This window comes from Acanthopagrus latus, chromosome 13 (assembly GCF_904848185.1).
Source record: "Acanthopagrus latus isolate v.2019 chromosome 13, fAcaLat1.1, whole genome shotgun sequence".
Taxonomy (NCBI): Eukaryota; Metazoa; Chordata; class Actinopteri; order Spariformes; family Sparidae; genus Acanthopagrus; species Acanthopagrus latus.
The window spans coordinates 695,509-707,923 of record NC_051051.1 but is presented as its reverse complement, the minus strand read 5'-3'; the positions used below and the strand labels follow the sequence as shown (position 1 = coordinate 707,923).

At 44.8% G+C, this 12,415-nt stretch overlaps 1 protein-coding gene across 2 annotated transcripts in view; it reads left to right on the top strand.

Moving 5' to 3' along the window:
• Positions 1-9,191: 9,191 nt before the first annotated feature.
• Positions 9,192-12,415, top strand: part of LOC119031956 (gamma-aminobutyric acid receptor subunit beta-2) — a 62,369-nt gene continuing 59,145 nt past the window's right edge. The window contains exons 1-3 of one of the 2 annotated variants that reach the window (XM_037120805.1): positions 9,192-10,793; positions 10,942-11,039; positions 11,663-11,730. In XM_037120805.1, coding sequence (XP_036976700.1) covers positions 10,711-10,793; positions 10,942-11,039; positions 11,663-11,730 — 249 coding nt within the window. In that variant the 5' untranslated portion in view covers positions 9,192-10,710. Of the gene's footprint in view, positions 10,794-10,941; positions 11,040-11,662; positions 11,731-12,304; positions 12,352-12,415 lie in introns of those variants that run through there. The other variant, XM_037120806.1, reaches the window with a different exon arrangement.

Sequence of the window (12,415 nt, the reverse complement as noted above, 5' to 3'; positions counted from 1 at the left end):
ATCCTCCCCACCTCCTGAGAGTCAGTAGCTTTAACAGTCGTATTGATTAACCTGCCATAATTAACATTTTCAGACACCTTATTGTCTATTCCATCTGGCCCCGTTCATACCTTCCCTGTGATTGGTCATTAGTTTTTCAAAGCCCATGTCAAGTGAACAATGCTGAATAATGGGAGGCCATTATATCTAACAGACAATATTTCCACAAAATATAATCACTGAACCACTCAGACTTAAGGTCTGAATTGAGATGAAAAAGGCACAGTGATTATGATGGATTGCAATTAGGTTTGCCTCATTCAGTGAGAACAATACACCTCATACGCCGGGTGGGTAGCAATTCAATTATGTCAATTTAGGAAGTACAATTGCGTTGGGAAGATAAGGGGACACACTTCAAAATCCAACGTGTTTTGATGAAGAAGGAGTTTGTTAATTAGTTCATTATTCAACAAAATAGGATTTAATTAAACATGTCATGATATGGACTCTGGATTTGATTCCCATAGAACATGCGGCCGGGTGCCGAGCGAGCAGATTACTGCCAGAAACTTTCCGAAAAACTCGCCGACCTTTTGAAGGAAGAGGAGCGCTCAGATGGCGGGGCTTTTTGTTGCTAAGCCGTTTGCTCAGTGATAGTTATTCATTTCTTTTGTTTTCTGTGGAGAAACAGACTGACACTGACATACACAAAAGCGTGCTGTGAGGAGGAGAAAAAACAAGCTGCAGAAACAGATGACAACAGCAGAAGAGGAACAGACGAAAGACCTTGCTTGTTCCAGATCTGACTATTCTGATACCTTCCAGTACATCTTATGCTCAGCGCCACGGACAGCTCCAACATCCAACTTATTTTTATCACACTGAAGTACTGTACGCAACGACAATTCAAAGTCACTGATAACGTTCTAGTACACCGTATGCTCACTCGGGCCTCTCACACAATACAGCGCTTCACTGCTTGTTATTACCCAAAAAAGAGTATTGTCTAAACTGGTTTCTGGCCACACCACAGTGCTGCTATAAATACATGATGTCTCCCACGTGAGATGGACCCACTGTACTTCATGAGCCTCACCATGTGGTATCTATGGTAACCACTTACAGTAGGAGAAACTCAGCATGTGTGGTGGAATGTGTGTGTGTTTGTGTGTGTGTGTGTGTGTGTGTGTGTGTTTGTGTGTGTGTGTGTGTGAGAGAGAGAGAGAGAGAGTGTATTTCTAGACTATTAAGAATTAAATGCGTTCACAGGAATGGAAAGGTGAGACATTTCTGGTCATCGCATCTGAAAGTGATTTGAATGAGGTCAAGTGTAGAATGAGGGTTAAGTCAGAATGAACTGAAGGCCAACGTATGAGTTTAGACTCAATCAATGTTCAGTGGGCCAAAAGTTTTCGGGTTGAGATGTGCTATTAGGATGTTACTGGTGCTTAGCTAGTGACAGATGGTCTAGAGTGATGACAACAAATAGATAAATACTTACGCAACTTAAATATATAGGTTATGAACTGTGCATTGTGAACATGTATGTATTGAAAGTGGCTCTGTGTCCGTGACCTCATTCCCTAAAAGCAACATTATACAGAGTATCTGCAGAAGTTTTGGACTGGATGCAGCTTCTCTCTCAACCCCCACAGCCACACATCCTCAAGAGCGCACACAGACAGTAGTTCTTCAAAATCTCCCCACTCCTCAGACGTGACGTGCTGCACCACCTCCACTGGATTCAACATCGGGGAAAGAAAATTTCCACTGCAGTTTCCATGGAGACCAAGCCATATCATAGTAAGATAAAATAAATGTTGATTTTGAGAAAACAGTTGTCCTCGCTGCCTCCGTTGACCTTTTGCCCGGCTGCAGCCAAAAGCTTCACAATGAACTGTGCTGGACAGCTGCCAACAGCCCGCGGTGCCGAGAAAGGAAGTAAAGGCAGTCGAGAAACACAGAAACTCAATCCAATACACTTCATTGGCCCGAGGTTCTATTGTTATTGAAATGTGAGTGTTGTGCTTATAATAATTGATCTTGACACAGACATGTCAACACAACACTTGGGGCACATTTTCAGACACCAAATTTGCAACAACACACACACACACACAGCAACAACATATATATATATATATATATATATATATATATATAAGAAACTTTTTTTGCCTCGGCTGACCTGTGAACAGACAAAAAGCTCCAGAGAAACAAGGCAGGAAAACTCAAGCAGCATAAAACTGAGACATTACGAAGTTCTTCAGTATTTAAAACTTCATATCAGATAGATACATCAGACGTGTCATGGTGACACATGTATGACATGAGCTCCAAACATTAATATTTGCTGTGAAAGCATTAGTGTGTATCATGAAATGTGTGTATGAATGTATCATTTTAGAAACACATTTTTATTTATAACCCTCTATATTTTACTTGGGGGTGAAAAACATATTGACACTCTTTATTTCTGTTGTAGTTTGCAAAACATGCCCTGAAAAATACTGTGACTCAGAAATAAAACACTTGAGTCTGGTGTCAAAATAAAGAAATTCATTATCGAGTGCCTAAATGAAATGAAATGAAACCATCATTGCTACACTGACACCAATTTCGTCCATCGAATTGTTCATATGCTATGCTCTGAATTTTTATTCCTCATTAGATTAATTGACACTTGCGACTCAGAGCCCCCCTGGACTGGTGACAGTGACCGCTTCACTAACACATCCAGACTGTGAAGCCAGAAACTCAACCTCAAAGCTAACGAGAGCAGCAGAACACAGTCGGACACACGAAGCGCTTCGGTTAAATATTCCTCTTCTCGCAGTGCTTGTTTCATGATGATCATGTAGCTGATGCTAAATTTGGGCTCACGTACAGAAAGCATGCATATGATATTCCTCCCGCAGCAGATGTGAGAATAAAGAGTTAGTACTCTGTCTCCATGGTTACCACTTGGAGTTATGGAAAAAGTATCAATGCCAAGTTAAAGTCAGCGAACATGCAGAGGTGGTACTTTGCCAACTCCACAGAGCTGCCTTCAAACCGAGCTGATCCGATTAAGCTTGACCGGGTCAGAACAGTTGGTTGTCTCTCAAGGTTGAAGTTTATTCAGCTGAATTAATGCAGTGATTGGTTAACTTTGAGCAGAGATGGAGGTTTTGTGCCGACATTGGGAAGGCGACACGTGAGACAGAGGGCAAGAGAATTGTACCGCCAGGACGTGTTGTGCGATGGGTTTATGCACCAATTTGTGCTTTTCTGCATATAAGTCATAAATCTGTGATGGGATATAATGCAATGAGCCTTTCAAAGAATATATATAGAGCCTTCAATTTTTCAGTTTCCATTTCCTCTCCTGTAGATCAACTCCCACCATCCATTCTTTAACACCGTCATATGTATTTATGGGCTTCATATAAATTCCAGTTATTGAAATTCAAATCCAAATTTTTCACACTGTCAAAAAATTACATGCTGCTGCTTTTTGCACTGTTTTTTTTCTACAGCTGCTGTGTAGCTAATGCTAAATTGGCTTTTCTTCCGCTAGTTAGCAAGTTTTAATTCTAAGCAGGCAACATAATCTTAACATTACTTACCAAAATAAAACCAATCCAACTCACCAGTACCCAAAACTGCAGCTCCTTGAGTGGCCACTTGAGGCTGATTGAATCCCCGTAAGAACCCATGTTAACATACTGAACTACAGAAATGATTACAGCCTGGTGGAAAAAAAAAATGGTTTAGTTCTCTAGATCTAATATCCTCTCTCATGACAACTGTACATGACCTGCATTCTCTCTCGCTTCTCAACCTGTCTGCAGCAACGAGTCGCAAAGGTGTCGAAATCCATTTAAATGTATGCTACTGTAATGAGAGCTAACAGTTCAGAAACAAACCTGAACAGAAATACAGACACACTCGATATCTTGCAGGTAGTGCAGAGTAATGTATCGGCTATCGGCTGTGAATAAATCTGCAGCCAAAATGACACACGTAACTCAGATACACAGAAATGATCCTGCAAACAAATACAAGAAAATGCACTTATTCTAAATACTGAGGGGATCTCCCCCCTGAAATCTACGCCTATGACTCTGAGTGATAGAAAATGTCATTAAAATCTGTTTATACCATAAAATCAAAATCAGTCTACTTGATGAAAGTGAAAAAGATTATCAGGGACAGAATGTCCTTATTTATATCACTGAATCCCTTGTTGATACTAAGGTGAGATTCTGAATAGCATAAAGTGTAGGCCTCACCCCCCCTCCCCTCCCCTTGCCCCCCTCGCCTCAACTCGCCCCCCTTGCCTCCCCTCGCATCCCCTACCCTCGCCCCCCTCGCCCCCCTCGCCTCGCCTCACCCCCCTCCCCTCCCCCCCCCTCACCTCAACCCCCCTCGCCCCCCTCGCCTTGCCTCGCCCCCCTCGCCTTGCCTCGCCCCCCTCACCTCGCCTTGCCTCGCCCCCCTCGCCTCGCCTCGCCCCCCTCGCCTCGCCCCCCTCACCCCCCCCCCCCCCCCCCCCCCCCCACCTCGCCTCGCTCTGTTCCACGAGCTCTTGATCTTTGTAATCTGCAGGTGGCATGGTGAAATGTTGACACAAGAGGCCGACGGCTGTGTTATCATCCTGTGTCACCGTCTAAATCATCACTTCTGATGCCAAGAAACCAAAAGAGTGGCTTTTGGCAGAAGCCCTCGAGTAATCCTCCTATCGTCTTCCATCACTCCCTCCATCTTTCCACCGGATCCAACTGTGGCTAAAGCTGACACTCGGCCTGGACTCCTGTCAGCCGCTCTGGCACTGATGACCAACGTCTGTCAGGGACATAGTGGAAGACTGAGGGTGAGATGAAAAGGGTGTGTGTGTGTGTGTGTGTGTGTGTGTGTGTGTGTAGGCAAGGAATTGGCAAACTGCGTGCTGTTTTGGTGGTGGTTATTCAGTGAAGGACACTGCGACCTTGATGAGGTAGCAGGTTGCCACTCCTCTGGTAGAGGGAGGGTAATGAGGCGCAAAGGTTGGCTGATGGACTTCGTTTGTCCTGCTTATCTACACTTCAGGGGTCGAAACCACTGCAGTGACATTTTGCCAGGGACAGGTGGAGATCCTGGCTGACAGCATCCCTCTGGTGGTGCCAGGGCTTTCATGGAAACCCTGCAGTCCAGGACACATCCAGGAGCATTGTCAGGCCATCCTGATGAGCTTGTTTGCTTCCAGTAGAGGTGAACAGTGATGGATGGAGTGTGACCACTGTGGTTAGCATGGTGGACTATGGATCTGTGAGTTATGGTGACAAATATATGAACATAATTTCAGGTGAGGGTTAGGGTAGTAGTTATTTTAATTGTCTGAATCTCCTCGCCTCTTTGCAGTACTCAGTGTAGTAACCCTGTGTTTCCTCCGTGTAGCTGCTTTGTAACTTTGTACTTTTGTGCGGTGAAATGACAACACAACAGTCACTACAGTTTACAGACTGACTTCTGAGCTCGCTGTAGTTGCACACACTCACTGAGGGATTATTAGGAGCTTCAATTTTGTCTTATTCTAAATAAAGTGCTTTAGATAATCTGGCTTAGCTGTCATCTGTTTACAAACTCTCTCTTAAGCCCATTGTTAGCTATGTCACCACATTCTGAGATCGCAGCTCTGACTTTAGTGAGTACTGTGTTATCATCAACATGAGAACTTTTCGGATTACTGGAGCCATGAAAATAAAACCAACTTGTATTCAACTGTTGTCCAAAAAACAGCCTGTAACTTTACTTCAGCTTTAACTTTGTAAGCTTCAACATTTATTTGTCAGTAGTTTGTTGGCAGATCAGACTTTTACTGACATCTTTGCTATTAACAGTTGAGACAAGCAGACATAACTTGGAGCAGCCACTTGGTAATGCTTCAGTGATCCGGTAATGTCAGATGTAATATTTTAATACTGACAGATGCCACTCTGCATATTAGGTACTCTTACTTTTAATGCGTTGCAGTAAGAACATTCTGCTGGTGATACATGCTTGGTTTAGTTACGTGACATTTGTAAAGCATGACTTTCACCTGTTACTGTTTTGCAGCTGTTACTGAGACAAACATCTGAATCTGTCCTCCACATGACTGAGTGTGTGGTTTGGTGTATTTCCCGCCTATAAAACAATCCTTTGAGTAAAAAGTAAATGGATGCATAAAGTCAGTCATATCCCACTTGTACGGGATAATTATTAACTATAATTACACAACACTTTGCTGGTTGTCAGTTTTTTGGTTTCTAGATTCTTTTTTTGTGTGTCGTTGACCTAAATACTCACCTTCTCAATAATTAGAAGGCAATCATTCAAAGGTGCCTACCAGAAGCCTCTGATAGAGCTCTCCTACTGAGCTGAGGAGCTCTAATCAGCAATGTCAATGCTGTAATTGCACTACACGTAAAAGAGAACTACAGAGAGGTGTTTTAATTACAGACAGGGGCAGAGTGCAATTTCATCTCTGGCTGACAAATTGTGTTTGATTATACTATAAATGTTATATATGTTAACTGTCAGACATCGTGTTGTTTGGTCATTTCTGATGTGACATCCAGGCTTAACTGGACGTTTATGAGTTCTGCTTAATCAAAGTATTTATACATACACATAAATACAGGAACACAGGACATAAATACAAAACCACCATTTGTTTATATTCATCAAATCTCCACAGCGATGATGGAAATTTCAAAGACATATTGATGACAGTAAGTGGGAGAGACGATGCCGCTGTATTTTGGCCGTGTGCATTGGCATGCTGCCGCTGCATCTCTGTGGAGCTGGATGGATATCAGACAGTCGGTCCACGGGAGGAGTTACCTGCTGAGCACAGACCAGGTGCAAACTCCACAGTAAGACCACAAGCTGTAGAGGTTTATTAAGCACTGCATAGTCATCCACCCGCTTCCCTCACCACCTTCCCTCTGGACATGTCTGAAATGTGTAAATAAATAAAAGCTGATCACACAGGCTTTATTAGTTTGCCAATATTTGGCGGGGGTTTTACAATGGCTTTAACAAGATTTAATTGAGGAACATTCATTAATGAGACATGTGGTGGGCTGAGATAGAATTATAGGCACACCGCTTAACACGGATAAGCTCCACATCGTAATGAATATGAACCTGTGCTTCTAATGAAGCTGGTGTCTTTTGGTAGAAGATGAATTCAAACCTGCACACAAAGTCTCAAAAAGCCCCAAAACTGTGACTTTAATAACACGTTAAAATCTGAAACACAAAATGTGAGACGTTACTGAGGAGCAAGTCAGGAATCAATCAGCATCATTATCTACTTGGTAACTGTGCAGTTTGATGTTCCACTTGTTCACTCAGTGTGATGTTTCACTAGTGATCAGAAATCAGTGATTATGAACCATCAGTGGTTTGCAGCTGGTTCATTGTTCACCTGAACAACTCGTTATATTAATGATCATGATTCTGTTTATGTTAATGCTTCACTCACCTGTCAGGACTGACACGTCCACCAAAGGCAAAACTGGGATGATGCATGTGTGTATTTGTTTGTATTTGTGAAGAAGTGAAGCTTTTGTCAAAGAGTTAGAAGCCCAGTGAAACCCTCCATGTGTGAGATTATGTGCCAACATTTGGGTTTTTTCATCATGTTGGTTGTTTATTGCAAAACTAAAAGTGGGTGTCACAGCAGAGGATGGACTGAGATCTGATATCTGTGTACTCACAGTCCTGTCTCTCTCTCTCACACAAACAGAGCGAGAGAGAAATCACAAGCCTCTTCCCTACACATGCACATTTTCCATCATCTTGCAAAGACGCCAGCAAACAAGCCCCTGTTTACTGACATGAAACAACATGAATGCTTTTTTCAGACATCGGGGACATCCTTTTTTATTCATCAGCACAGGACAACCTGAATATTGCACTGGCAGAAAGGCACAGTGCCTTTTTTTTGTTTCACTGAGGGGCTCAGAAAGCAGTCATTATCTTCCTCTGAGTGCAAAGATGCAGAAAGACACAGAGACAGAAGAGAGAGGAGCTGGAACCCCTTTGGGAACGCTAAACAATTCAGTAAATCAGGCATTAAGAACAGCAGAGCAGGTCAAAATATTTGTTTGCTTGCCTCAGTGCCAGTTTCAAAGGGATGTGAGCACCCGCCCACTGACATTGAAGGGTTACAATACAACTCAGTGCTGTTTTTATACATATTCTATTGCGGTTGGTGAGATGCTGTACAGTTCCACCATCTGTTTTGCCCTCTGATGGATATTAATGTGAAATGAAATGCATGCTGGGAGAAGTCATGATATGTAAATCCTGATTGATGGTGATCGTGTCCTTTATGCTCCACGCAACCAGACTCGTACTGAGACGGTCGTGACAGTCGCTGAAATCTGTGAGAGAACGAACAACCAAAACCTTTGGTCCCATTCTGACTGAAGCCTTTCTGTGGCTGATTACACAATTCAAACACAACATGGTTGCAGGCCCATTAAAAAAAAAATAAAGTTCAAGATGTCATGAGTGCAGGTTCCCAGCAGCCTGCTCTCATGTCCCTACAGACAACTGAGTCATGAGACCTGGAGGAGTTCAGTCGTTAAGTTAATGTGTCTCAAGCTGATAGACAAATTGAACAAATGCTAATCAAAGGTAATTAATCTCCAGTCACCTGAGGAGCAGCAGCACGTGGACAAAACTCATCTACAGGTTTTTAAACATCGAGGAGAAAATGTGTTGGGCCATTTTAAGTTTAATGACAGGTCTGACAGTAAAGGACAAGTTCACCCAAAAATATAAATGCAGTCGTTATCTAGTGCACTCAGCACGCTGCCCATCTGCAGACTGTTGAGGGCGTTAATGTGTCTTATTGAACCATTTTGGATGTCAGCTGCTGGAGACTTGGATTAATCAACTTCATCTAATTTCCCAGATATGATAAGATAATGGCTTGATTGTCAGTTTGGGTGAACTTATCCTTTAAGCACTGGAGCAAAACCATCAGTGAGGTGCATCAATTAAACACTGTTAGACTAATTAATATGTCTAAACTAACAGACAGTCAGAGACTAAATGTATGGGCGGTTGCATTTACACACATTCAATTTATTTTTGATCAATGTTGAATCAATAAACCACACATTGTCTCAGATTTGTGTTTCCTTGTTTACACAAATCATATGTGACATATTTTGAGCCACTCTAAATATATTTTAAATACATTTCCATGATGGTTTTTAAACGAATTAAAAGAAGCCACACATGCAGCTGTAAGTTCAACTGTTTGTCTCTCAACAATTTGATATCAGCCCCCTGCAGACAAGTTATCAATCTGTGCAATGAGGCTGGAAATAAAGAAATAATTAATATTCAATCCAAACTGTGTTTAATTTGCTTTGACAGTATTCACACTTCACAGCGCCCCCAGCAGGTCGAGCAGGGGGCAGAAGGCTGTGTCATGTGTTTGTAATAATGATAATAATAATGTAATAATAATAAAATGGATTCCCAGTGAATAATAACATTCATCATGGACGCAGTCATCATTTTATACTCCTGCCCCCTCCTCTCTCACAGTGGAGCCACAGGACTCACTCGGGGCTCACCGCCCCACCACCCGCCTCTGATCCCACCGGATCCCTGACGATTCGTGTCCGAGTGTACGCGGTGGCGCACATCCTGCTCACCAGTGCGTGGAGCCACGCGTCCACGGCTGCGGGAGATGCGCTGAGAGGAGGCTTCATACCGCTACGCTCCGCGCGTCCCGCTTCCGACCCCGAGGCGCTGCACTGGCACCGCGCCTCAGTCTGAAGCCAGGGCTCCTCGTTCCTTATTCATCTTATTGATACGTGTTCGTCAGAGGCCCAGAGTGCGATAGGAGATCGATGCGTGAGCAACTGTTGGTGCAGGGCTGAGGAGAGGAAGCGGCAGTGAGCACATTCAGCACCATGGACAGAGTCCGAGTCAGGCAGGGTGACTGGACTGGACTCATGTCAGCACCACGGACAGTCTCCACTGACCCTGTTCTGTTCTGACAGCCTCCCGCCAGAACTCAGAGACAACTTCTCACCCACACACCACTGACGTCACTGATCAATATTTGATCACCATTTTGCAATGAATAAAATAAATGTATAACTTCTCTAATTCCTCTCTGACATTCCACTTTCATGAAGTAAAAGTTGGGGCAGGTGCTTCAGCTGCTGGTCGCTCCTCTGTGCAGCGCTGCTCTGCTTCACGCACTCACACCGGGAGCTGGTCTCAGACCTCAGCTGGGAGCTCGGAGGCAGAGGGGTCAAGTGCCTTGCTCAGGGACAGGCCAGATGACTCAGCTGATGGGCGGAAGAGGAGGCGACCCCACCCACAGTCCCCTCCTCGCCCCTCCATCCGCGGATTCAAACCCGACAACTTCCACCCGCCTGTAAAAACAGCCACACCGCCAACAGAGACTCAGGGAGACCCCCGTGTCCCCCCAGCCCCCTCCCCACCCCACCACACCACCGAGTCACTTGCAGACTTGTTTCTCCTTTAAATCTCCTCCGTGGCTGCCTGGGTAGCCTTCTACATCTGCCACTACCATCAGCGGCGGCGGCGCTGCTTCTTCATGTTGTGGTCGGGAGTACGCATGCGCCCGGCATTGGAATTACTGCACTGGCAAGAATAAGTTGGACCACGTCTGTCTTCATTCAAAAGAAAAGGGGGAAAAAAGAAAGAAGCACCAACAGAAGTATGGCAGTGCTGAGAATAAGACGGATGAGGTGTCTGTGCGCCTGGCTCTTCCCTCTCCTGGTGACCGCGGTGAGCGCACAGAGGTAAGCGGAGGGTCGGAGAGCTCCACTCGGTTGATACTAAGTGTGCAGACAGGCATGGGAGAGACTTGGACACTTTCTGGATCAAGAATGTCTCATCTTGTAATTCTGCTGTGTACCTGTTCTCCTCTTTTTCCTTTGTCTCCCACAGTGTCGGTGCCAACGACCCCAGCAATATGTCTGTGGTGAAGGAGACGGTGGACAGGCTGCTCAAAGGTTATGATATACGACTCAGGCCAGATTTCGGAGGTAAATGAAGCAACTCTGTTCTGAATTTAGCTCCTTGTCAGCCGGAGTGAGACAGCTGAGAGCGCCTCCAGCAGCGGGGCGCAGCCAGCTCTCTGCAACATGTCGGAAAAGTAAAGGAGATGTTTTCTTCTCGGGCTTCAGCAGGTGACACAGTCCTGAGACATGTTACACGATTCAGTCGAGGCAAAGCAGATGTGGACGATTAAACTGTAATAAGAATATATATGTATATATGTTAACACTCCAGCTCGTTGATTTGGATGAAACATCCCGAGAGCAGGAAGGTGGTCAGTTCCCAGAGCATGTCTGTTGGAATCCAACACATTTAACTGGCAGTTTTTCTCTTTCACTGTTATTTTTGGCGACGTGATGCGTTCAGGGCTGGGTGATTTACTGTCAACAACTTTTAGGGGAATTGCCAGCACTTTCTCTGCAGCTCTGCGCATCTAATCCCACCCGAAATGAACACTGTAAACTATCATCCGGCTGACAAGTGCTAAATTCACAAGTGTTAATCTGTGTTCCCATCACGCACACTTGTGTTCGTGAGTCACTCACATTCATTCAGGCTGCACTTGATGTCCAGTGTCTCTGCTGCTCACCGCTGTTCTCATCTGTCCCAGGTCCCCCGGTTGGAGTGGGAATGAATATAGACATAGCCAGCATAGACATGGTATCAGAAGTCAATATGGTAAGTAGGCCGTTATCACCTCTGCTCTGTCAATAGGTGCACACTCTGGGCTAACGATCCCTGCTATGCATGAACCCACCAGGGGAGATTCCCTCCCCTACGCCGGGGGAACCCCCTGTTAGCGCAGCTCTGTGTAACCGTCTGCCCGCTCCGATCATCGACTTATGGGTTTGAGAGCTCAGAAGCAACGATCGGTTTGTTCGAGGCTTGATGAATGTAACCTCCAGAGGGGTTTGGGATCTAGTGACACAGATGGACGCTCTGTTTTCTGAGCAGCTCCACAGACAAGCATCACTCACTTTACTCAAAATCAGTGTTTTCTTTAGGGGAGAGGGGTTAAAGTCCATCCACCCTGTCACTGTCATGCACCTGTGAAGTGTCGGTCCGTGGAGCGTGTCCTGTGTGCTGCCTCATGCTGTGGCTGCTGTGTGACGGATAGAAGCGGTGGCTGAGGGAGAAGTTGAGGTGCTGTGGATGTGAGCAGTGGAGATTAAGTTTTGCTTCATACAAGTGCACCTCCTAGTGATGAGAGGGTAGAACTGCACCTCAGTGTCCACTAACTCAAGGATGCATTTTGTCACCATGGAAGGTCACTGTTGACACTGAGACACAGCTGGCAAGGTGAGCAAAATGTACATTAATGTTAAAGCGAATGAGCTTTTGATGGGTCTACTGTCATCCGCTG